The sequence below is a fragment of the Helianthus annuus genome, chromosome 5, assembly GCF_002127325.2.
Source record: "Helianthus annuus cultivar XRQ/B chromosome 5, HanXRQr2.0-SUNRISE, whole genome shotgun sequence".
Taxonomy (NCBI): Eukaryota; Viridiplantae; Streptophyta; class Magnoliopsida; order Asterales; family Asteraceae; genus Helianthus; species Helianthus annuus.
In genome coordinates, this window is record NC_035437.2 from 154434625 (window position 1) to 154461103 (window position 26479).

General features: G+C 38.8%; 4 protein-coding genes across 4 annotated transcripts; 1 reads left to right on the forward strand and 3 right to left on the reverse strand.

Moving 5' to 3' along the window:
* Positions 1-1229: 1229 nt before the first annotated feature.
* Positions 1230-2752, forward strand: LOC110939422 (shikimate O-hydroxycinnamoyltransferase). Its single transcript, XM_022181045.2, has one exon. It carries the CDS (start codon positions 1337-1339, stop codon positions 2612-2614), a length of 1278 nt encoding a protein of 425 aa, XP_022036737.1. The 5' UTR covers positions 1230-1336; the 3' UTR covers positions 2615-2752.
* A 923-nt stretch (positions 2753-3675) lies between these two features.
* LOC110941983 (shikimate O-hydroxycinnamoyltransferase-like) lies at positions 3676-5453 on the reverse strand. The gene is made up of 2 exons (XM_035990289.1): positions 4835-5453; positions 3676-4678 (listed from the first exon to the last, which is right to left on the reverse strand). Exon 2 carries the CDS (start codon positions 4634-4636, stop codon positions 3791-3793), a length of 846 nt encoding a protein of 281 aa, XP_035846182.1. The 5' UTR covers positions 4637-4678; positions 4835-5453; the 3' UTR covers positions 3676-3790.
* Positions 5454-11715: 6262 nt separating this feature from the next.
* Positions 11716-13082, reverse strand: LOC110944017. Its single transcript, XM_022185743.1, has 2 exons — positions 12872-13082; positions 11716-12788 (listed from the first exon to the last, which is right to left on the reverse strand). Exons 1-2 carry the CDS (start codon positions 13080-13082, stop codon positions 11716-11718), a joined length of 1284 nt encoding a protein of 427 aa, XP_022041435.1.
* Positions 13083-13138: 56 nt separating this feature from the next.
* Positions 13139-15677, reverse strand: LOC110944019. The gene is made up of 3 exons (XM_022185744.1): positions 15350-15677; positions 13353-14540; positions 13139-13179 (listed from the first exon to the last, which is right to left on the reverse strand). The coding sequence occupies exons 1-3, from the start codon at positions 15675-15677 to the stop codon at positions 13139-13141; spliced, it is 1557 nt and encodes a 518-aa protein (XP_022041436.1).
* Between the last annotated feature and the right edge of the window lie 10802 nt (positions 15678-26479).

Consider the following 26479-nt stretch of genomic DNA (forward strand, 5'->3'; position numbering starts at 1 on the left):
AGAGTTGAGAGCATCCTGTCCGAAACACTCACACTTAGAGAGTTTATAGAACATTTCTGTAAACATTGAGCTTGTAACCGAACCCTCATTGCATTAATACAAGTTGTGTTAATCGGTGAACTTGTGTGTTTGTTTCTCTACTTGCTACTAACTCGGTTTGCTTGCTAGCTTGGATTCCGCACTCGCTAGTAGGTTTGTATAACAAGGTTTAGGTTCGTAATCCTCCGCGAAAAGGGACCTACAGGTTTCCTAGGACCTTCTTGTAATTTGGTTTCATGATTGAAACAGCAAAACCAAACACTCCAGTAAACTAAAACTATGACTCTAAGATTACAACAACAACAACAACCGTACCCAGTATAATCCCACCTATAGCCAAGCTATTGGTACCGCTTCCAGTGAGACCCCAGCTCCTAAACCAAATCCAGATATAAGAGTCAAATAAACATACAAAATGTATATAACACAAATGCAAGCAATAACACAAATAGGCTATCAATATAAAGATGAAAAATCAAGCCCCTAAGTCGAGCATCTAATACCAAATCGAACTATCCTCCTAAATGTCGTTAACCTTAATCCTACATCTCCAAGAACTCCTATCCTCGACCATGTCCTCAGAAAGGTGCAAGTCTATCAAATTCTGTCTAATCCTCTCATCCCAAGTCAGTTTTGGTCTACCTCTACTCCTCCTTCCCTCCACACTAATGGTTTCCACGGTTCTAACTGTGGCCACTGTCGGTCCCCTCCTAACATGGTCATACCATCTCAACCTCCCTTCCCTTATCTTGTCTGATATACTAGCAACCCCTAATTTTACCCTAAAAACCTCATTTCTTATCTTGTCCAACCTAGTGTGTCCACATATCCACCACAACATCCTCATCTCTGCTACCTCCAGCTTACGCGCCTGTGTGATCTTACATATTCGGAATAAGCTATTCAATTGTAGAGAAACAATAAGAACAACACATGTGAACAAAAACGGACAGATGATGATGACCTATCCTAAGTCTGCAAAAAAAGGACAAAACTAGAGAAAAGCAATTACCACAAATCCAATCCAATCACTGCCACAGATTTGGACACACAAAAAAGTTCAATTTAATATAAAGATCAAGTTCTTTTACATATAAAATACTGTGCATACATAATGTTAGGGCCTCAAGTAAACAACTACAAACATATCACGAATTTACGGATATCCAGGTGATATGACTGGCAGTGATGGACCTCAAATAAATTACACACTCCTTCTTATAATAGATTGAGGTAGAAGTGGGTTCTAAAAGTTGAAGATCATCTTGCAGGAAAAAAAAAGCGAAGATCGGTCAAGATGGAGATCGCGGTAAGAGAATCGACGATGGTAAGGCCCGCAAAGGAGACACCGAGCAAAAAGCTATGGATCTCTAGCCTCGATCTCATGGCCCCAAATTACCACACGCCAGTGGTGTATTTTTACCGGCCCAATGGTGCTGTCAGCTTCTTTGATACGAAAGTGATGAAGGATGCTTTGAGCAGGGCGTTAGTTGCATTTTATCCAATGGCAGGGCGATTTGTACAAGACCAAGATGGTCGGGTTGAGATTGATTGTCAAGGACAAGGTGCGTTGTTTTTTGAAGCCGAGTCTAATGGTGTGGTCGATGATTTTGGTGACTTTGCGCCCCAAATGAAGTTCTTGAAACTCGTTACAATGGTGGATTACTCCCTAGGAATTGAATCCTATCCTCTGCTGGTCTTGCAAGTGACTTACTTCAAATGTGGTGGAGTTTCGCTAACAGTTTCAATGCACCATTATCTTGCGGATGGGCCATCCGCGATGCACTTTATAAACACATGGGCGGATATGGCTCGTGGCCTTGACATCAACCTCCCACCCTTCATAGACCGAACCCTCCTTCGTGCACGGGACCCACCACAACCCACTTTTGAGCACATCGAATATCACCCAGATCCAACAATGCCGCTCCAAGTCCCATCAGATGAAACCGAAACTAACTTCTCAATTTTCAAATTAACACGAGACCAACTCAATTTGCTCAAAGCACAATCAAAGGAAGATGGGAACACAATCAACTACAGCTCTTTTGAAATTCTCTCGAGCCATGTTTGGAAATGTGTGTGTAAAGCCCGCGGGTTGCCTGACGATCAGGGCACCAAGCTCGACATCCCGACTGATGGACGGGCCCGCTTTCAACCACATCTTCCACCTGGCTATTTCGGGAATGCTATCTTCACAACCGCAGTTATAGCTACTGCAGGCGAAATTCAACCAAAACCCACCTGGTACGCTGCAAGTAAAATCCATAATGCGCTAGTGAATATGAATAGTGATTATCTAAAATCAGCATTGGATTATCTGGAACAACACCTTGATCAAAAGCCCAAGGTTTCTTATAAATACACGAATCTTCGAATAATAAGTTGGGCTAGGCTCTTGATTCACGAGGCTGACTTCGGATGGGGCCGACCCATCTTCATGGGGCCTACTAGTATCCCATTAGGAAGCTGTTATTTTTTACCAAGCCCGATAAACGATGGGAGCTTATCGATCATCATTGGGCTAGAAGCTGAGCAAATGAAGCTTTTCAGCAAGTTGTTGTATGCAATCTGAAATTAAACGGTTGATAGGATTATTGTGAATTTCATTGCAACAATAATTTATCATCTTATGAATAAACATTGAGTGGCAGGGTTGATGATTGTTTTGACGGTTAAGGTGGTTATTGTGTTTGGATGGTTGATGATGAATGTTATTAATATAAGCATACCAAACTGGCATGTTTTTTTTTCCAAATTTGTTTACAACGAGTTGATGTTACCTGTGCGTTTTGGCGGGTGTTGATCAAGAATGTTTTAGTATAAATATAGATTACATGTTTAGGGTTTATGTACCTCCAATTTTAATCAAAATATTTTTTCTTGCTAAATCTATTCTTGATTATATTCAAGGTCTAGTTTCCAACAGTTACTTTGTAAATTAGGCAATCCAAAAAGAAAGTAGAGATACACAAGTAAGCGGGGTTAACAGCTAGAGAGCCGGGCGGTAAACCCGAAAAAAGTATAACATGGTCCATATTACACCAATCTTATAATTAGACGTGTAAAGTGTCAACTATATTTTAGTTGGCAGGTTAAATACATGCCCGTGAAAAAGATTTGTGGCCAACATGAAAGAGGGAAGACAAGTGAGTACGACGATGCAAAGTTAAGGCGAGAAGGACGAGAAACGTGGTTGAGGACAAAGGGATGGCCGCTCGTGGTGGGTCCAACGTGTAGGAGAGAGCCCTCATGATCACTAGTAGTTAGACTTTAATTTCATAAATAATTATGAATTGGTGTCGATCAATTAAGACCCTTGATCTGATTAATCCGCATGTTTGTGATTCTGAACATAATATTGGTTCTAAAAGAACTTGCTAAATATATGTGGATTGTCCAAAAACAATAACCAGGTTATACATATACTACAGTATTTTAACCGTCAAAACCATCATAAGAACATTAGCTACATTTAATTAACCCAAAGAGAAACAACGAAAGCTCCCATTTAATTAATTGCACCAAACAAAACTTCCAATGAAATGTAAAAACTTACTCTCTTCTTTGCAACCGATTTGTGTTGTGACACAATTTCACATGCAAACATATCACACATAGTCAACCATAACTAACTCATCACAGCTTAGCATTAACTATATCACCAAAATAAAGTACTGGTTCTTTGCATAGATCATTAGTTTTTAAGAACAATAAAATAATAATGCAGAACAAATAAATAAATAAATAACTATAACCTACTGATAAAAGGATCAATTATTGTTGCATACAACAATTTGCTGAAAAGCTTCATTTGTTCAACCTCCAGCCCAATGATGATCGATAAGCTCCCATCGTTTATCAGGCTTGGTAACACATAACACCTACCTCCTGATGGGATCCGTGCAGGGCCCATGTAGATGGGCCGGCCCCATCCAAAGTCAGCGTTGTGAATTGGGATACCAGCCCAACTTATTACTTGAAGATTCGTGTGCATATAATCCTCACGCTTTATATCCAGGTGTTGTTCTAGATAATTGAGTGCTGATTTTAGATGATCGTTAGTCATCATCGCTAAAGCATTATGGATTTTACTTGAAGCGTACCAGAAAGGCTTGGATTGAATTTCGCCAGCAGTCACTTTAGCAGCGGCTGTAAAGATTACATTTCCAAAATAGCCAGGTGGAAGTGGTGGTTGTAAGCGGGCCCGTCCATCGACTGCAATTTTGAGCTTGGTGGCCTGATTGTCTCCCAGCCCACGGGCTTTACACACGCACTTCCAAACATGGCCCGAGACAATTTCAAAAGTGCTATAACTGATCGTGCTAGCATCAGCTTCCTTTGATTTTGCTTTTAGCGTATTGAGTTGGTCTCGTGTTAACCTGAAAATTGAGTAGACGGTTTTGGTTTCATCTGATGGGATCGTTGGATCTGTGTGGTATTCGACGTGGTCAAAAACAGGTTGTGGTGGGTCTTGTGCACGGAGGAGGGTCCGGTCTATGAAAGATGGGAGAGTGATGCCAAGGCCACGAGCCATATCGCACCATGTGTTAATGAAGTGCATCGCAGACATCCCATCCATGACATGATGGTGCATACCGACTCCTAGCGAAACCCCGCCACATTTAAAGTATGTTACCTACTCCAAGACAATTGTTACATATATACACATGTAAAATTTTAACTAATATTTTTTAACCGGACAACTCACACACCCTTTAGTCTTACAAGACTTTTAGTGTAAAAATAATTAACAAAATTAGTTTTAAAAATCTGTAAAATTAATATTTTATACCTGCAAGACTAGCAAAAGATCCAAGTCAATTCCCTGATAGGGAAAGAGTTTCAACAACTCCAATTGAGGTGCAAATTCACCGAAATCATCGATAACACCATCGGACTCAGCTTCCAAAAACAACACACCTTATCCTTGACAATCAATCTCACTTCGGCCGTCTTTGCCTTGTCTAAGTCGCCCTGCAATTGGGTAAAACGCAACCAACGCCCTGCTCAAAGCGTCCTTCATCACTTTCGTATCAAAGAAGTTGGGAGCACCATTGGGCCGGTAAAAATACACCAGTAGTGTGTAAAAGTTGGGGGCAATGAGATCGAGGCAAGAGTTCCATAGCTTCACCTTCGGTGTCTCCTCGGCTGGCTTCACCATCGTCGATTCTCTTACCACCACCTTCATCTTTGTTTTTGTGTTCAATTCTTGATGATGTTCTAAAACCCATTTCAGCCCCAATTATACATCTATTAAGCAGTCAATTATTTGAGTGGGCCCACTGTCAGTCAATAATTCATAACTCTCACACTCATTGCATCTAAATTCCAATAACACATAATTTGCACACACTTTGGTTAACGTAAAAGTCTCACACTAAAAGGGTAATCAGCAGTGGTGAGACATGTCCACCAATTTGACAAGTTTTGTTTTTGAAAGTTTGATTCTTGGCATTGAATCTTACAGCGATTGGAATATGATTCTTGGACCACTAATTTGTGCTATGCACCAAGTGTACGGGTGTGTGGTTCAAAAATGATACTTTGTGACTTTGTGCAAGATGGAATTTAATTAGGATATGATGTTTTATATTTCACTAGGTGTAGCACCCGTGTTACCACACGGGTAGGTTTAGTAATGATCGAAATCAAATACTAAAAAACAGATTATAATATATCATTTAAATTTTGGTCTTTAGTTATATATCTTTATAAAGTAATGTTAAAAACAGTATGTGTGACCACACGGGTAGCTTTAATAACCATCGAAATAGATTATAATACATCATTTATATTGTTTGTATTTAATACAACTAATCAAATGTTATTGATTAGTTCAATAAAGCCCCTTATATTTGATCCAATTAAGCTTAATAATAGATTAGATTTTGTAGGCCCATTAAAACCCTTATATCAAATCCGGCCCCAAATTCTAACCACTCATCTACCATTCCATTTCCATCTCCGAACTTCGAAGGGCGACAAAGCAACGACAGGGAGTGTTAAAGATTTTTCCTTATCAGCAAAAGGTAATCGAAAACGTATTGATTCGATTTTGTTTTTCTGAAATCTTTGCTTCATGTAATTTTTTATACCACGCTTCCATGTATGATTTTTGATCTTAGGTTTGTTCTTTTATATGAACTATAAGTTGTGATCATGTTTGTTTATTTGATTTGTTAAACTTCAGATTCCATCATATGAATATTCGTATTGATGTTCGATTGAAGTTTTTACTTTTGTATGGATGTTCGATTGAGGTGTAGATATTTAGGGCTATGTTAAAAATGATTGTTTATCAGTTGTTGTATAAAGATTTTTTAAGATTATAATGTTTAGTAAACTTTCAGTTGGTGTTCTTGACAGATTTTATCAGATTATATTTCACATGTTTGGGGTTTTGTATCACACTATCAATAATAGAAACATATTAATAAGCTTTAGAAACTCTCGGCATCGAAAATAACATTTGGTATTTCACATTGTTGACATTGAATATACCCAAATAACCTTTTAACATTATATAATATTTTAGTCTATTAGTTATACTCTTTTTAATTGCATTAATTAGAATAATCTTTTAACGTTTTTCATAAATAATGCTCATCAACTTAAAATCATTGTTGTTGATACATCTGTTGACTTTGGTTAACAGATGGATGAAAATATATGTTTAAAATCACTGTTGGGTTAAACAGTGTTTTGAGAAGAAAACAGTGGTTTGTAATTGGACAAACAGTGGTTTGACCATGGTCAAGCAGACTTTTGAACCACTAAGAGTCATAGTTTTGCAAACAGTGGTTTGACTTTGGTCAAACAGGCTTTGGTCAAACAGATTTTTTTAAAAAAAGTGGTTTGACTTTGGTCAAACAGTGGTTGCATACTAATGCTATTTCCTTTCATCATGTTCTCTCAGTTACTTACCATCTTTTAACGTTTTTCTCTTTTTATTGAAAGATGTATGGTTTTGCTTGTTACATGACCGACAACCAAAGGAAATCTTTGGTTAGTATTTTAATCTCAGATATGTCGAATTTATTTTCTTTATAACATCATGTTAGACAGTTCTGATTTTAATATACTTATACATAGGTTCTGCCAAAAAAGTATAAACAATGGATAAAAGAGTTTAACTATCCTGTTGGGTTTGTCAAAGTACGGACAACTAATGGGCAAGTCTTTGAAGTCAAGATATATAATATATGAAACTTCTATTATCTCTACAATGGGTGGTATTCCGTAGTTCAAACTTTGAAACTACAATCTGGATCATGGCTCGTATTTCAGTATGAAGAAGCATTACAAAGTTTCCGGATATTTTATTTCTATGACAATATTGCATTTGCTCCATCTGATTATTTTTACTACAGACCCAATGGCGATTTTGATAAACCCGATGCTATGGTATGTAGTTCGCAATCTGGGTTCGGTATATTTATTATTGTTTCTTATTTATTATGGTTCCGTATATGAAACTACTAATTCTTTTTTCTCGTTGTAGCATATCAATCGTTTGTTTGTACATCACAAGATGGACAATACCATTCCAAATTATCCGGTTGTATTCCAAATTATCCGGTTGTTATTAGAGGTCCTGGGAAGCATAAATTTTTTGTTCGAATGGATGTTAGTGACAATCAGCTTTACATAACAACTGGATGGAATCGGATTAAGAAGAAATTTTCACTAAGTGATGAACATCTTCTTGTGTTTGAAATGATTGATCTTCACACTTTTGATATGTCTGTTTTCAATTGTTCCAAGGATGCTGATTTAATCTTGTCACCGGAATTATATGCTGCTATTAAGGAAGAAGTGGTAGAAGAGGTTATCAGTATCTCTGATGGTGAAGATGTGGATGACATAACTAAGGACAATGAAACTGAAATGCTCGCTGTAACTACGAACAACGAAACTATTCCAGTAGTTTTTTGTGTGGACAATCATTTTGTAAGTTTCTGTAACCAAAAAGGAGTAACAGGACCTTACATTGTGTTAACCATATAATAATACTATCTTTGTTAACATTATTTTTGGTTTGTTACAACGCATTAAAAAAGTTCTTGCTAAAAAACTTGGCTTGGATAGGAAAAGAACTTTAAAGATTGTAGATGCTGCTGGAAATGTCTGGGATGTTCGAATTGGTATCGAGTCTCCTGATGATCGGTTTTACATAAAAAACATGAAACAGTTTGTGAAGGATAAAAACTTGGTTCCTCGTGAAGAGTTTACCCTTAAGTTCGTTATGGGTAAAGGTATTTTCTTGTTTGACTGAATGGTTGTGGCGCTTTTTCAGATAATGTTATTTTGTATGGAAACAATGTTTTTTGTTTGTGGTTACTGGTTTGCTCAAAACACTTTTGTAAAGGTTGGTAGTTTAGTTTTGATGTTGGTGGTACGAAGGGTTAGCGTTTTTAATTCATATGTTACTGAACCACAAACAAACGGTTGAAAGTATTACTTGTATTAGTTATTTCTTGTCTTTTAGATATATGTTATTATTACTTATCTTTCATTATTTTATAATTGTTAAAGGTATCATTTTTTAAAAATGTATACTATATTTTAAAACAATTCTGTAAAATAACATCCATTATTATTAGATAAAAGAAACATGTTGATTGGATGTGCAAAAGATAATACCAAATAACTTCAAACATTAAAAGACTTTTCTTCAAAATGCTATTTCTACAACGACTATAGATTTTGTAGAACTTCTTTGTAGACCACGTTAGTTGTGGTTTTACACACTTGTTTTATAACACCCCGTGTTTTTAAATGTCAAAGTCAAAGTCAAACTCCAAGTCAAGTTTGACTTCTTTGACTGCAAATAGTTTATCTCATGTTTTGTATTATGTGGAGTAAGTGTTCTTAATCAGAGGAATCGAAGTAATCGAATGTTTAATCGACACGAAACGATTTACGACTGTGAATAGTAGGAAGTAGCAATGCGATAAATTTAATCAATCAATAATCAAGCTAATCGAATCATCAATCGAACTCGAAACTCGAATTATGCGAATTTGGTGTTATATTACGTGTGTGTGTGCCTTATGTGTTACCTGTGCGTGTTTACTTTATGCTATGTGTGGTGATCAATCGAATCGAAACTCGAAACTCAATCGAACTCAATCGAAATCGAAATCGAATATGGAATGTAGATGCTTGTATGTAGATATAGTGGTTGGGACTAAAAGAATTTGAATAGGAAACTCTATCGTACTCGTATCGTCTCCAACCGAAATTGAAATATCAAAAATCGTCGCACCGAACACTCGAAACAGGCTGTGGATCGATCAGGCTCCTAGCCGATCGAACAGCCCAGCCGATCGAACAGACTGTCCGATCGAGCAGGCTATCCGATCGGGATGTCTGGCCGATCGGCCAGCCCTTTCCTCTTTGGGAAGCCTATAAATAGGCCTGTCATTGTCATTCTTTCCACTTTTGGAAACCCTCTGACCGAGCAGCTCGTGCTCCCCTCCTTTTCTCAGATTTCTTCCGATTTCGGTAAGTTTTCATCCTAAATCTTGTACTTTCTTGATCAATACACACTCCTACCCCTTTCTATCTTTCAAATCTTGATTTCTAACCGTGAAATCATCAAGATCTAAGCATTCTAGGATGATGTCATCATGGTGTTCTTCAAGAACTTCATGTTTTGGCCTCAATCCACCAAGAATCACTTGGATCTAGCCGATTTACACATAAAAACACTAAGATCTACCACAGATCTGAACATTTACATAGTGTGAAGGATTGAAAGACGGATTTTCCAACTTTCTTTCAACTCTTTTACACTCAATGCCTTCCTACCGGTAGAAACGGAGCTTGAGCCAACTCACCAATCATTCTAATGGTCAAGTGGTTCAAGATTCAGATTCTATCTACGAGATTCACCGATTTCGGGTTAAACTATAAACTCCTTTCCGAACCGTTCACCGGCCGGACTTGGGTGATTCCTGTCCGAACAGGGGAAACAAGTAAGAACGAAGGTGCCGTGGTTCAACTCGTTGTCAAAATATCTCAATATAACGTTAAACAATCAGAACAGCCAAGTGTTAGACGAACAGGCCGACCAGGTCAGGATGCTTACCGATCAAACAGGCTGTTCGAACGAACAGCCCAACCGATTGGACAGGTCAGCCGATCGACCAGGCCAGCCGATCGGCTAGCACATGGCCCCACACTTTGACAATTTCATGATGTATAGTATTGAACGAAGTGATGTTCGATCGAACGAGCTGTTCGATAACATTACTCATCGGATCATGAGATACTATGCTTCAACCCTTAATCGATTTTTCAAATCGTTCGACGTATTGGAGTGCCACTCGATCGAACATGTTGTCCGATCAGGTGACATCCTACTGAGGACTACTAATGAAGTGTCTAACCGATCGGTTAAGCCGGCCGATCGAACGGCCCGTTCGATCGATCGACCTGAAAGGTAAGAACACTTCAATGTTCTCAAATACTACAATGAAAACTTCAAAAGGTCAAACCATCATACACAAACACATCCTACTCAAAGGAAGAAACAATCCACTCGAACAGTCCAACTGATCGAGCCTACCGGCCGATCGAACAGGCTGTCTGAACGGATTGTCTAACCGAACGAACAACCCGTTCGATTGAACCTACAGTTCGATCGACCAGGTCGTTCGACCCAACATCACTAACCTGTAACGCGTAAAATGTTACTCATCGTTATGCTATCGAACTATTCAGGCTAGCCCTACTCTCAAGCGCTCCCTTCAATCCATCAATCAATCGCTGTGAGTATACTCGAACCCTTTTTGCTTTAGCACTTTTGAGTGTTACATACGTTACTTATCAAAAATCACAATCGAACACACTACTCAATTATTTAAACGCTAACCTTTCTGCATGTATTACGTGACTAAATGAATGCTTGTTATTATGTTTACACGTGGAATGCTGTCTACCTGCCTTAACGACGTAGTACTATAGTTTGGACTCAGCACCCGTTCACACGAGGGTTGTTAAGGACAATTACTTGCATGGATTATGGTGGTAATCATGTATTGCGAACTGTCTCGGACAGTCAACCCGCAGTCATTGGTATCGATAGATCCATGTCGATAATTAACATGCTTCGTTTTCCTCGGTGTACGTGCTGGTTATGCGTAAACTATTTCGAACTCTATATCCTATTATCAAACATGTATGCTCACCTTTACATTTTATGTATTAACTTTATTTTAACGTATGTGACAGGCAGTTAGGATGCTTATCTGCTAGGAAGGCGAGCTAGGAATAAGCGTCTAGAGCATAGTTGTGTATAGATCTTGCAGATCGAGTCTCTAGAAGCATTTGAACAATAATTATATTTTATTTAAATCTGAGTTGTCGGAACAGTATATTTGACTAGATGCTTATCTGTAATAACTTGTTTTATTATTTGGGATACGGTATGGGACGTATCATTTAAACTAAATAGTAATGATAGTTGTTGTGGAAACTTCTGGACAATCTGTTTCGCTCAGTGCCATGCCCCGATGATTCCGCCATCGGTTGGGGTGTGACATGTTTTCCCCTGTCACATATCAAGATCTTCAAACCCTTCCTGCTCTTTACTCGTGATACAACAACGTATAGTTGTCCGTGACTAAAAACCAGCCTTGGAAGATATAAGCCTACACGTTCAAGTGATTATCCCTGGCTTTTGTTGATGGTCCTTGCAAAGCATAGAGATAATGGGAACTGTCTTCGTGCAATTTTCACCGGTATTCTTTTATCGGACGGTGTCATTTTCAATCTTGAAATCAAAGTATGATGACCTATATTATTTCCAGTAATAATCTTTGCTTCAATTACAAGTTTTCCAAGTTTTGTTACTTGAAGTCGTGTACCGTTACACAGACCATTTGTTTGATCAATGTTTCTAAGTAACATTACCGGAGCTCCAACTTTGAGAACCAATTTATGGTTAGATAATCCTGATAGATGCAATTTGTTTAATACATCCGGAGGAAACAATGCCATGTTAAGGTCGGTTTGATCCTCAGACTCACATAAAGTATCTGAACTGAGATATATCTTTTCTTCACCAGGCATACTATTTAACAGTTCTGTATTTATTGAATCCATAACTTCATTTGTGGGTGCAAGAATGGCTCTTTGTTGGAAGTAATTTGAATTGCATAAAAACTTTTGCATATCCGAATATGTGAAAGCGATCAATGAAGATATAAGATTGACGGCATCGAGTATAAGTAAATCATCTGGAATTTCAATTTCCACTTCTCCATCATTTAGACCACCAAGTAGACCATCACCAAGCCTTAAAATCCATTCAGCAAATTCCTTGGTCTCGTTAAAATTACTTGATTTGGTACCCATTTTTAACCTCATGTTTTCAGTTAACTTGAGTAACTGACAATCCTGCCATATATAAGAAGAATTCAATGAAGAATTTACAATCATGCTTGTGGTACCTTTTGGAATGACTGGAAGGATTTGTCTAAAATCACCGCCAAAAAGCACAATCTTTCCACCAAAAGGTTTGTTCTGCAAGGACGGATTATAGGAACGGGCTATATCTCTCATTGTTCTATCCAGAGCTTCAAAACAATGCTTATGTGTCATTGGCGCTTCATCCCAGATTATCATCTTAGTTTGTTTGATTAAGCCTCCTAGCTCACTGTTTGGTTCAATAGAGCATATAGAATCCTCGTTAACATTTATCGGAATTACAAACCTGGAATGAGCCGTTCTACCACCATCTAATAGAAGTGATGCAATACTACTGGATGCAACATTCAACACAACTTCACCATTGGAACGTAACGCAGCTGCAAATGTTTACCAGTTCCACCGTAACCATATAGAAAGAAAACTCCTCCATTTCCTTTAACAACTGCATTCATTACGGTTTGATACACTTTTCGCTGTTCATCAGTTAAAGATTTTAGGGAAGCTGCAAGTTCCTTTTTTAAGATAGCCCGATCATACGAAAGTTCCTTCATTATCAATTGATTGTTCAATCCTGAAGTGTAGTTGTCAGGAACATTTGGCATGTCAGTAAAGTTGCTTAACGTACTTCCATAACCAAATAACAGTTTTTCAATATGTGCTAACAAATGTTTTCAATCTCTTCCTCTTTAAGAACCAAATCTAAAAAATACAACGGATGTTTAGTAATTAGATTTTTTAAACACTTGATTAAAGTAAAATGGAATCTGAAATTTTATTTAAGTTTTTAAAATTACCAGGAATACCAGTAATCCTCCGTTGCTAATATAATATATCTTCACATAATAGAGATTTTGTTTCCTTCCAGAAAATACCCGGCCTAGAAATGGAGTTTGACATCAAGAGCATTACAAAAAATGTACGCAAGAAATCAGAAGTAGCCCATGCACTTGCTTCATTAATGGCCATTAAATACTCCTTATCATCGTCCAACAGACCGCGAGCGAAACATGCATCTTTAAAAGTATGATATATTTTTCCATCAACTGTTTTTATATCATTGAAACTCATTGGTCCTATAACGTGATTCAATAAAATTCTCAAGAAATAACAATCACCAAGTGATGGAGGTACATAATGTATCCCACCAACTGCACCAAAAGGTTTTTTTCTACGTACCCACTTTCGTGTTTTGCGTATCCATACAAAGTATCTGGAGAACTCTATATACTTCAAAGTTCTAGCAAATGCATCCGTTTGATTACCTTTCATCCATTCTGTGAACATAGACATTTTCACAGTTGGGTTACTGACCACGTCACACAAGTTTGAATTATCTTCATAAACAATAGCCTGACCATCTTCATAGTGAAAAGGTAATATTTCAATAGATGGATGCCGATAGTGTATGTCAAACTTAAAGATTCTCCAAGCAGCTTCACACGCTGAAATATATCTACAATCAAGATATGCTTTAACTTCATCTACTTCTGTTTCGTTTGAGAGATTTTCATTATTTGTCATTTCCTTGTTTTGAGGGTTCACATTAGCAGTGGAGGTACTTTCATAAACAGAAGCTGTCACTCTATCCGGACCCTTATTAATGTATTTGAAGAGATATTTGATGGATCCTGTTTGGTTACACCACTCAACATTTATGTGGCACTGATACTTTTTGAGTAGCATAGCATTGTACGGAACCACAAACCTATTGTCAAGTAAGACGCCATTTTTTTCTACTGTGTTGCATGATTGACGACGTCGGTAGACAGGATATCCTTCAAAATCAATACAAGTCTCATCTACATATTTTTTCAGAAACTTCTTCGAACATTTTAAATTAACCATGCATGGAGAATGAGGATTGTCTGTACCACAAGGACCATGGATCATAAATTGTTTGACAAGTTCATACAGTGAAGCATCCATCTCTTTGTCAGGTATTTCAGCACTAATAACCAAATCGATTTCTTTAGCCGTTGGAAATTTGCTCTCGGCACTTAAGAACAAACATATATGAGCATGAGGTAGACCACGTTTCTGAAATTCGATTGTATAAATAACTGAAATAATACATCCAAAAAAGTGTTAGTAAAAGTATTATTTGAGAAATTAATTAAAACAATTTACAATGACTTGCTTGTATCTCACCAAAGAATTTATGTTTCTTGAAATCTTGAATTAGATGATTGATTTTAATTTTGAATAACCGTGCGATAATATCCGGTCTATCTTGAGGGTTCAACCGTTTGTGTTTTAAACATCTATAAATCTCAGGCCAATTGGGATTACAAGTGACTGTTATGAAGAGATCCGGATATCCTACAGCTTTGCAGATTGCCATAGCATCTAGCATGGTTGTAAAAGTCCTGCCTAGGCTCCGAGTACTCCCCGAGTACTCACTACAAGGTAGGCTACCGAGGCACGAGTACTGGTCTCCCAGGCCAATTACTCCCCGAGTAATCTCCGCCTAAGTCGAGTACTTCCCGAGTACTCCCGAATCCGACTAGGGAGCGCCTAGCGACTTTTGCAACCATGGCATCTAGATACTTTTGCATCATATATCTCGCTCCACCGGTAAATGAAGATGGCAACAAAATTCGTTTTCCACAATTTGACGCATCGCTTTGGCCACTTTGAACACTTTTATTTAAATTCTTAAATGTTTGACTTCTAAGTTTGGGTTGTTGTGTCTTTATGTAAACTAACCGTGCAGATTCTATCATTGTATACGCATCAACTACAAACTGTTGGAATAGCTTTTGGGCATTGAGTAACAACAAAAATTGGATGGCTCTCTCTTGTATCATGTAACTAAAGAACTCTCTCATTGTGGTACTGGTTCTAAGTATGTCACAATCAACTGAAATACCTCGATGTTTAATACCAAGTCTAAATCCATCTTCTGCATATGGGAAGATAAGTGGATATTGCAATGCAAGATAAGAGGGATGGAGCTCACTGATTCTCTGAAGATCGCCTGATTTTGTTTGAACTATGATATCCCTTTTATCAAATGCTCCATCAAAATCACCAATTATTAAGGAAGCAATTTCTTCAGCAGTAGGCAAGTTAAAAACTCTACCATCCTTATCCCTTATTCCAATGAGCTTGAGTCTTACATTTTGCCAATCATTTTGTTTAAAACAATCTCGTACCATTCTAAATGACTTCACAAGTGGATTGCATGAATCCAACATTTTTTTAAGACTCGATATGATGGCAATATCAAGTTGTTGTTTAGTGTCTGTCTTCGAACCTTGCTCGACACTGTGTAAAAAACGACATTATTGTATAGATCAGATATATATATATATAACACTTGACATAAATCAGAATTTACTGAATGCTTAATTTACCTTACAGCCTTTTGACGATTAAAATCCTCGTTTTAGGAATCATAAATATAAAGCTGTGAAAATTTGGGCTCTTCACCATCTTTCGGTAGCAGACTACCAATGCGATGGTAATTTTGTCCTTGCAGTCCAAAAACATAAGGACCTTTGGTTTTTTGAAAAGTTTTAGAAACCTTGCCACCAAGGGATGTGAAGGAAAACATCATGTTATATGCTCGAATGTTATTCATGAAATTGCGGCTTTCAGGAGTAACTCTTTTGTAAAGTCTTTCGAGCAGTGGAGGAGGAGCAGGTGAGGAAGGCAATTCAACGTCTTCGTTCGAACAACAAAGAGAAAAAGAAGATTTCTTAGAATCCAAATTACCCCTAAGCATTTCATCTTTCCAAATCATTGCATGACAGTAAGAACATACATAAATAGCATCTCCATGATCAACGTATTCTACAAAATTATATAGGCAGATAAAAAACGATGATATAAGTGAAATATTAGGAGATTAAACTGTTATTTGGAAAGATACTTTGATAAGTTCAAGGAGGGTAGTTACCTCTTGCAATTCTGTAAATCTTTTTTACGATAGAAGATGGTAAACAATCCTCCGAATCGGGATCATCAAAGTTAGACCTCTCACCAGGGTAGGAATTTTCTTTTCCTGCCGTTTCATTTTGGAAAAGGCAAATTAACATCGGTTACAACAGATAGGAAGATAAGCCATAGATTCGACAAATATAGGGACTCAGAAACCTATATTTAGTTTTGTATTAAAAGTAAAACACATACCACTAAACGCTACTACGGAACATTTTGGCAGCTGTCGAGAAGTTCTATTGTCAATATTCTGAGGAGTTAGAATATCACTTCGATGGGACCTTACTGTAACACAATCCACTTGCAAGACAAAATTTATAAATGTTATCAAACTCACATTAACATTCAATAAATGATTAACAGTAATAACAAAAGTGTATATAGCATACAGTTTGTAATATCTGTTAATGGACTTCTATAAATTTTATGATTTGATGGTTGAAGAGGAGTGACCATTGAAGATGTCCTGCTTAAATCAGCTACAATGGATAAATCAAATTTACTTATATCCATGGTTTTCAAACTTTGTTTCCTCTTTCTAGAGTCATAAAAACCATAATTAGCCTTTCCAGATTGCCCTAAAATTCAAACAAAGGGACAAGATGAAATCAGATAGCATACCTTAAAAAACTAAGATTTATAACCTTACCAAGACTGGATGAAGTCAGAGGGATTGTACTAACACATATTCGATCTAAATTGTCGGGCGTGTGACATGTTGTACATGAAGAGATTTGGTTAATTTATGCTACAAAAACTTACAATTTTGACATATGACCATCAAAAACATACCTCCATTATCGTTTTTTGTGATAGTAACATTGCCCAGAAGTGTATCAATAATAGGAGGTGTCTGTACAAATTGAACCACACCCCTGTTTCTACGCTCATTCAAGATATACTTTCTTATCTTCCTTGATTCTTTGGACTGTTGGAGACTGCACTGTGGAAAATACTCTCTATGTCTTGGTATCAAATTCTTTTTACTCTCCATAACTGTACATAAGAATTGAGCACATATGTCGTATTTAGGGCTAGCTATAGGTGATTATTGTAATCACTGTCCAAAAAAACATTTATTCTCAATAGCTAGTGGTGATTGAAGATCCCTATTGAAAACCTACTTAAATAAGTGGATGATCACATCAAATGTTGAGAATTGATTTAAACAAATGAGATAGAAAAACCTACCATTTAGTGTTCATCGATTGCTTCCAAACTAAGAGCGTCTTGAATTATAGGTTGAGTTTTTGGCGCTAATTTTAAATCTTCACTTTGATTCATTCGAAAAAGAAGCTATAAACATAGCGGACAATATGAAATGGTCATTTAACATACCTGATTCATTTTGTGGGCCTTTGACAGGATTTTATGGTTCACAACTTATGGGCCAGAAATTACTGAAAGAATTAGACCATTTAACTGCAAAATTAAGCCAAATTTGGGGCCCTTTGTTTTTGTATAAAAAATATAACCAAGTGAAACTTCAACTCCATAATTTATATGGATTTAAACAGTACATATTTTTTTATCATTACAACGCGATTCACAAGATTTATCCTTTAAATAGTACATATTTTTTTTTATCATTGTCTTGGTTTTACCAATATATTGGTTCCTACAATAAAATTTTTACAACGCGATCCACAAGATTTATATTTTGGAGTTGAAGTTTAATGATAGATTTTTACCGAGTCACATTGTCCGATAATTTATGTGCACCAAGAAATTTATATGGATTTAACTACTACATGTTTCTAAACATTCTTGTCTTGGTTTTATTAGGAATTCGTTGGACCCCTTAGAAACATCATAATTTATATGGATTTAAATACTACATATTTTTTAATCATCTTTGTCTTGGTTTGAACAATATATTGGTTACTACAATGAAGTTACTATAACGTGACCAAACTGCCAACTTATTTAAAGTTGAAGTTTAACTCAAATAATTATATTTATGAATTATATCATGTCATAACGAAAATCGATTTAACTCAAAAAATATAACGAAAATTGAAGACAAAGTGCTCCTATTTAATCGACTGCCCTAAGTCAACTGCTGCTAAAGACCAAAGCCCGGCTTGGACTGAAGCAGTGGAATGAAGAAACTGTCACACCCCGATTTCCACGTGTATCACCGGTGGGCCCGGTGGGGGATTACCGTGACGTAGTTGGCAACAATATAGTCAAACCACACAATTATATGAATGCACAGCGGAAGCATAAAGATAAATATAATTCAACCATTGATTGTAATATCGAATGTATCACAAATAGTCGAATGGTATCCACAGGGGGATCAAAATAATAAAAAGTATTGTTCAACAGACAAGGCATCAAAGCTTGCGAGACTCTTTAAGATGCTAAGGAGCTATAGCCAGCCGATTACGTTTAGTACCTGCAGTTAATCTTTTTGGAAAAATACGTCAGTTTACACTGGTAAATACATTCAACCGACACTTTTGTAAAATGTTTATTAAAATTGATTTGAATGCACAAGGCACAAACTCTTTTATAACTTGGGATAATTTATAATTAAATCTTGTAAAGAATTACATGCTTGCTATGCGTTCGGTCGCCCGGGTCGTGCCGGGTTAAAGTTTAATAGACACACCACATAGCGTAAAACCGAGGTGGGTAAACCAATGGTCACACCTTTAATTAATATAGACACAATGCCGGGTGTACGCCTACACCCGGATGTCGAGGTCGTGGCCATTTCGTAAAATGATGCCAAGGATATCCGGGACATGGTCATTAAGCCCCCAAAGGCGTTAAGCCAACAAAACAAGTTTTTAAACGGGTCACATTGATAGTACCCAACTACAAATGAGTTGGGGTCAATTGCCCGACCAAGCGGTATTTTAGATACCGTACCCCAAGCCCGTATAACGGAAAATAAGTTAAAAGTATTTACCTTTGCAAGTATAATCCTTAATTGAGTAAATCACATATAGCTTTTACTGGTCTCCTATTCTGGAACGAAGGTTTTAAAATAACCTATTAGAATCCTAACGGGTCTTTATATTTGCCGTAGCCTAGACCGGTTAGTTTTGAAGTATAGTTACGGTTTAATCGCGTGAAAGGCGAAAACCGTGAGTGGAGTGTGACTTTGACCCAACAAGTTTGAAGACTTGTTTTATATGGGTATAATAATCATACTCTGGATTTTTGGGTCAAAACAATATGGTTTGACCCGTATCGGCTAATTTATGTAAACTAGTTACATAAGCCGAACCGTGCGCGCAAAAGGCGCAACGGGTAATCGTAAGGGTCCTACACTGTTTTCCTAAGTCAACATGCTTTAAAGAGGTTGTGGTATCAGTAGGATACCTTCCGTAATGCCCGTAACGAGTTTAAGTTGTTATTATGCCCCGTAGGGGTATTTCGGTCTTTTTAAAGGTTATAAAAGAGGTTTTAGAGTTCTATAGGAAATCTGAGTGAACAGTTTATAAAGTCTAATATACTTTATTTATTATTTAAAATCAGTAGCAATTGGAATCGGGTCAAAAGACCTTGTAGAACTCAAGTTATGGCCGAAAAGGGTATATTCGGTATTTACCGAACCGTTGCCATAACCGCAGGTTATGAGCAGGTTAAAAATAATTAAAAATCTTTAAAAATCCCAAAATATTATTTTACAACAGTGAGCAAAAGGTTTGGTGTCGAAATCCGGGTTTAGATAGGCGTTATGCTAATTGCGCCGTTTATTAAAAATTTTCTTTAATTGCGCTATTTAGCATAACTCATATTCTGGACCTCGGATTGACGTGAAATTTTAGGGATATGCTTAGAAATCAGTAATCAAGGTTATGATCCTTTCACATGTCCGAAATTCTCGTTTTATTTTAAAAAAGGGTGTTACGGTCAACTTTTAAGCATTTAACGGAAATGTGTAAAAGACTTGGACAAACGACGAACCGGTCACAGAGGGTGATACCATCATGTGACCTGGTCCTAAGAGAGTCCTAAGGCATATCTATATTGCACTAAAACGGGTCAGAACTGAAGTCAAAGCAAAAGTCAAAGTTTTGCGACTTTCGGCTCCGAACCGGGTCAATATAGCAAATGGTCGAATCAAACAAGCTTAGACTTGTTAATACACTTATTATCATATTTTATGAGTGTTCAAACCGGTTGCATATCATCTACATTACAGATTATGCGTAAAATCGCAAAATGGCTTTCTGTTGACTTTTTAAGTACACGTTTGACTCGACATTTGACCTAGTTAGAGTGGTGATCAGGGGGAACCCTTTTAAGGGTTTATTACCCACATAAATACCAACACATAACTATCTTTGATTCGACAAATCACTGGACCATTCATGATTTATCACAAAGTCAATCGTTAACTACGACGGATTGACTTTTAAGCTAAACTAAGCAAAAACTAAGCCATAAAAGAGTTAGACAACTTACAGAAGCTTGTGCACGACTTAGGATGATAGAAGAACACTTGAGAGCTCCAGGAATGATCTTGAGAGCAGTGTTTGAGGTGTGGTGAACTTATGCACAACGTAGGCCTTTTTATAGCAAAGTTTGGTGCACAAGATCATTACAACACATCCTACATTGCTCATGGATGATCAGCAAGTGTCCTAAGGTGCTAGGGGTCAGGTAGAGGGCGCCCATGCTTCATTGATTGCTCACAAGATCGTTTACAAGCCAAATCATTGAATCTGCCCATGTTTTCTGTTACTGGGCGTCCCACGCGGCCCGCATGAAGAATCATGCAACTTGTTCGCGTGCCGCCTGAATCCTTAAGTCAGAAACCGGATTAACAGGTGGCTCACGGCCCGCATCAACTATCCCCTAACCTTTACGCGGCCCGCGTTAGGTCTGATTTTCCAAGATTTTTGAATCTTTTGTAATGATTACGAAATCTTCGGTAATTAATAACCTGACCTTTCGGGCTTGAAGGGGTAACTTTGCGATATGGCCCTCGGTTAATTATAATTAAGGGCCTCGTGCCATTTACCCGTACTGTCAAGCCCCCGGTTAGTTTAATTATTATCCGCAAAGCCTTAACTTTCATTGTTGACGCTTTTAACCCCTCTCGTACGAATTTGATCATAACTTTCTCGTTTTAAAATGGAACTTCGCGAAATTTATATAGTACATTCTAGTGAGCGTATTTTACTGTTACAAAGCTTCGGGTTTGTCAAAGGGTCACTCAGAGGTATAATTAAACATGTTGACACAGTTAACCCTTGCAGCTTGTAATCTCTCACTTTCTTCCGCGTTTCGCTTCCGTACGATCCATGATTTATTCGTTTGAAGGTACGAGCATCGTTTAGGGTTACTATACAGTATAATTACCCTTTGTTGACATTTATAACCCTCGAATTTACATACTTTTAAGGTTTGTCAACTTTAGTCCTTTATTTAATATCTAATGCCACGTGTAAACTCGGGACACGTGTCAACACATTATTGGACACAAAATTTCGAGGTGTTACATCCTCACCCCCTTAAAATAAATCTCGACCCGAGATTTACTCAAACAAATAAGGGTATTTTTCTTTCATCGTGGCTTCAACTTCCCACGTGAATTCGGGACCTCTCCGGGCATCCCACTTGACCTTTACTATCGGTACATGTTTCCTTCGAAGCTTCTTTACTTGTCGGTCTTCAATTGACAAGGGCTTCTCCACAAATTTCAAGCTCTCATCTATATGCACATCCGTATGTGGTATCACCAATGATTCATCAGCGAAGCACTTCTTTAGATTGCAGATGTGGAACACATTATGGATTCCATTGAGCTCCTCCGGTAAGTTTAGCTTATAGGCAACTGACCCGACACGTTCGATAACCTCGAAAGGTCCTATGTATCTCGGGCGCAGCTTGCCCTTCTTACCGAAACGCATCACCCCCTTCCAGGGCGATACTTTAAGTAATACCTTTTCACCTACTTCGAAGTGAAAATCCTTACGCTTTGGATCGGCGTAACTTTTCTGCCTATCACGGGCAGCTTTGAGACGCTCTCGAATCTGGACAATCTTGTCCGTTGTTTCGAAGACTATCTCAGGTCCTGATAATTGGACCTCTCCAACTTCCGCCCAACAAACAGGCGATCTACACTTCCTACCGTATAATGCCTCGAAAGGCGCAGCCTTTATGCTGGTATGGTAGCTATTGTTGTAGGAGAATTTGATTAGTGGTAGGTTCTTATCCCAACTACCACCCAAATCGATAGCACATGCACGCAGCATGTCTTCTAACGTTTGAATAGTACGCTCACTCTGACCGTCTGTCTGAGGATGGTAAGCCGTACTAAAATTCAAGCGTGTGCCCAAAGATTGCTGGAAGCTTTTCCAGAAATGAGACGTGTACCTAGTATCTCGATCAGAGATAATAGACACAGGTATGCCATGTAAGGCTACAATCTTATCAACGTATAACTGGGCTAACATGTCGGAGCTATACGACTCCTTGATGTGTAAGAAATGAGCTGACTTAGTCAGTCTATCGACTATAACCCATATTGTGTCATTTCCTTTCCTCGTCTTGGGTAACTTGGTAATAAAATCCATAGTTACACATTCCAACTTCCATTCAGGAAGTTCAGGCTGTTGTAGCAAGCCAAACGGCTTTTGATGCTCAGCCTTGACTTGCGCACAAGTTAAGCATTTCGCTACATAAGCGGCTACAGACTTTTTCAAGCCTATCCACCAATAATTTGCCTTTAGATCCTGATACATTTTATCTGCTCCAGGATGGACAGAATATTTGGAGCTATGGGCTTCCTGGAGGATAACATCTCGTAGTCCTCCATAAATTGGAACCCATATTCGCCCATTCAATCGCAAAATTCCATCCTTGCTAAGAGTTAACTGCTCCTCAGTCACTCCCAGCTTCTCCTTAGGATAGTTGGCTTCCAACACAGCTTCTCTCTGTGCAGCTAACACCCTTTCAATCAGATTATTCTTTACTTCGATGCTCTTAGCATTGATTCGGATGGGTTTCCCCTTTCCTTTCTACTCAGGGCATCAGCGACTATATTCGCCTTGCCGGGATGATATCTGATCTCACAATCATAATCATTTAAAGTTTGCATCCAACGGCGTTGCCTCATATTTAGCTCCTTCTGATTAAACAGATGTTGCAGGCTCTTGTGATCAGAATAGATCACAAACTTGATTCCGTACAGATAATGCCTCCACAGTTTTAGTGCGAACACAACGGCACCCAGCTCCAAGTCATGAGTGGTGTAATTCTTTTCGTGCACCTTCAACTGTCTCGACGCATAGGCAATAACCTTGCCTTTTTTCATGAGCACACACCCTATGCCAGTGTGTGACGCGTCGCAGTAAACTACGAACTCTTCGGTACCTTCCGGTAGTGTCAACACAGGGGCGTTGCTTAGCTTTTGCTTTAAAATATCAGGACTCTTGCTGCTTAGGGCCCCAAACAAACTTTTCCTTCTTCTTGGTCAAGGAAGTTAAGGGCGTAGCAATCCTTGAAAAATTTTCAATGAATCGCCTGTAGTATCCTGCTAACCCCACGAAACTACGAATCTCAGTAGGCGTCTTTGGCTCTTGCCAATTCATGACAGCCTCTACTTTAGCGGGGTCCACCTGGATACCACGCTCGCTGACAACGTGTCCCAGAAATTGGACTGCTCGTAGCCAGAATTCTCACTTAGAGAATTTGGCATAGAGTTTCTCCTGATGTAGCAGCTTGAGTATACAGCGAAGGTGTTTCTCATGGTCAGCTTGGTTCTTCGAGTATATAAGAATGTCGTCGATGAAAACGATGACGAATTTGTCCAAGTACGGCTTGCAGACGCGATTCATGAGATCCATGAACGCAGCCGGTGCATTTGTGAGCCCAAAAGGCATCACTAGGAACTCGTAGTGACCGTAGCGAGTCCTAAATGTTGTTTTATATACGTCTTCATCTCTGACTTTCAGTTGATGATAGCCTGACCTCAAATCGATCTTCGAAAAGTAACTTGCCCCTTGTAACTGATCGAACAAATCGTCGATCCTCGGCAAGGGATATCTATTCTTTATCGTGACCTTATTAAGCTCGCGATAGTCGATGCACAGACGCATCGATCCGTTCTTCTTCTTCACAAACAGGACAGGTGCTCCCCAGGGAGACAAACTAGGTTTTATGAAACCCTTCGCTAACAGTTCATCCAGCTGGGTCCTCAACTCCTTCATTTCGGTTGGTGCTAGCCTGTAAGGTGCTCTTGCAATAGGAGCCGCGCCAGGGATGATATCGATCTTGAATTCCACTTGCCTATCTGGTGGCAACCCAGGTAGATCTTCGGGGAAAACTTCTGGATACTCCGAAATGACGGGAATGTCTTCTATCTTTGGTTTAGGCTCTTCAATAATCACCTGTGCCATGTAGATGACACAGCCTCTTTTTAAACATCTTGAAGCCTTGAGCATAGTTACGTTCTCGGGCAATCCATACTGCGTATCTCCTCGAATGGTAAGCGATTCACCAGTTGGAGTCTTTAGCACTATATGTTTTCTGTTGCAGACGATCTGAGCCTGGTTGTGGGATAACCAGTCCATACCCAGAACTATGTCAAAACTAGCCAGTTTAAAGGGAAGTAGAGATAGAGGAAAAGAGTGGTTCTTAATGGATATCACACATCCATCTAGTATAGTGGAGACGGTTTCTACTGTGCCATCTGCTAGCTCTACCTCGTAATTCACGTTTAAGATTTTGACAGGCATATTCAGCAATTTGCAAAATTTTTGGTCTACGAAGGACTTATCAGTGCCTGAATCAAAAAGTACTCTTGCAAAGATATTATTTACGAGAAAAGTACCTGTGATTACGTTATCGTCTTGCAAAGCTTCCTTCACATCCATCTTGAAGACTCTTGCATTATTCTTTTTAGCTTCTTCAGGCTTCTTGGCGTATTTGGGGCAGTTGCTTTTAACGTGCCCCTTTTCATTGCAGTTATAGCAGGTCGCATCTTTTATCTTCTTGCAGTCCACAGTCTTGTGGTCCTTGGACTTGCACAGTCCACAAGTATACGACCTCGATTGGGACTGTGAGTTTGACCCGAGCCTACACTTCCCAAAGTGATACTTCTGGCAGTTTTTGCACTTAGGCTTCTCTCCAGATTGTTGCCCATCTTTCCTCGACTCTGACCCTCTCTTGTTATCACCGTTCCCACGGTGTTTCTTGCCCAACCTTCGTGAGGTATCGTCCTCACGTTTCCTCTTCTCGGCCTCTTTGTTCCTCAGCGACCGTTGCCGGACCGCATCCTGGGTGAGGGACAAAGATAAGTCGGTCACAGATCTGAAGGTCGTTGGCCGAGAGGCCTTCACGCTTGCCTTAATCTCGGGGGCTAACCCCCCGATGAAACGAGCGATTCTCCTTGGCTCCGGGGTTACCAGATATGGAACCAACCGAGACATCATGTTGAAGCTCGTTAGGTAAGCTTGGCAGTCAAGGTTCGTCATCACCAACGATACAAAGTCGGATTCTATCTTTTCCACCTCATGTTGAGGGCAGTAATTTTCTTTGATGAGAGAAATGAATTCCTCCCATGTCATGCTGTATAGAACAGCTTTTCCCGAGGCCTGAACCAGCGCCCTCCACCAAGCCAGGGCCTCGCCCTTAAACGATTACGACACAAACTTTACCACGTCCCTTTCCGCACAGCCACTGATGTCCACCACGGTGTCCATCTCATCCATCCACGTCATACAATCGACTGCGCCTTTCTCCCCAGTGAAGTCTCGGGGTTTACAAGACACAAAGTACTTGTAGGTGCAGCCCCTGGCACGGGATGCATCAGTATACTCCCTCTCACGACGAACGCTGTTTTCATTGGACGAGTGATTATCGTCGTCCTTTTTGGGCTTGGACAGGGATTTGCTGTGGGATTTCGAGTGTGTTTTCGGCTTTGAGAGTGGTTTGGATACGGTTCTGCTCCGAGATTCGGTATGTTCCTCGTATTGTCGATCTAGAGCTGCCTGAACAGCGTTGTCGACAAGAGCTTTTAATTGAGCTCCCGTTAAATGTACTTGGGCGTTATCGTATTCGTCTTCATTCGTATGACTATTTTCTCCAT

Excerpts from the sequence above, each read along its gene's own strand:
- LOC110939422 (XM_022181045.2), top strand. The coding sequence starts at position 1,337 with ATGGAGATCGCGGTAAGAGAATCGACGATGGTAAGGCCCGCAAAGGAG.
- LOC110941983 (XM_035990289.1), bottom strand. The coding sequence starts at position 4,636 with ATGCACCATCATGTCATGGATGGGATGTCTGCGATGCACTTCATTAAC.
- LOC110944017 (XM_022185743.1), bottom strand. The coding sequence starts at position 13,082 with ATGCCAAATGTTCCTGACAACTACACTTCAGGATTGAACAATCAATTG. Across the intron at positions 12,789-12,871 it reads ATATGGTTACGGTGGAACTG|ATGGTGGTAGAACGGCTCAT; the intron begins GTAAACATTTGC and ends CACTTCTATTAG.
- LOC110944019 (XM_022185744.1), bottom strand. The coding sequence starts at position 15,677 with ATGTTGGATTCATGCAATCCACTTGTGAAGTCATTTAGAATGGTACGA. Across the intron at positions 14,541-15,349 it reads ACTTGGTATTAAACATCGAG|TTATTTATACAATCGAATTT; the intron begins GTATTTCAGTTG and ends GTATTATTTCAG. Across the intron at positions 13,180-13,352 it reads AAACTCCATTTCTAGGCCGG|ATTTGGTTCTTAAAGAGGAA; the intron begins GTATTTTCTGGA and ends TGTATTTTTTAG.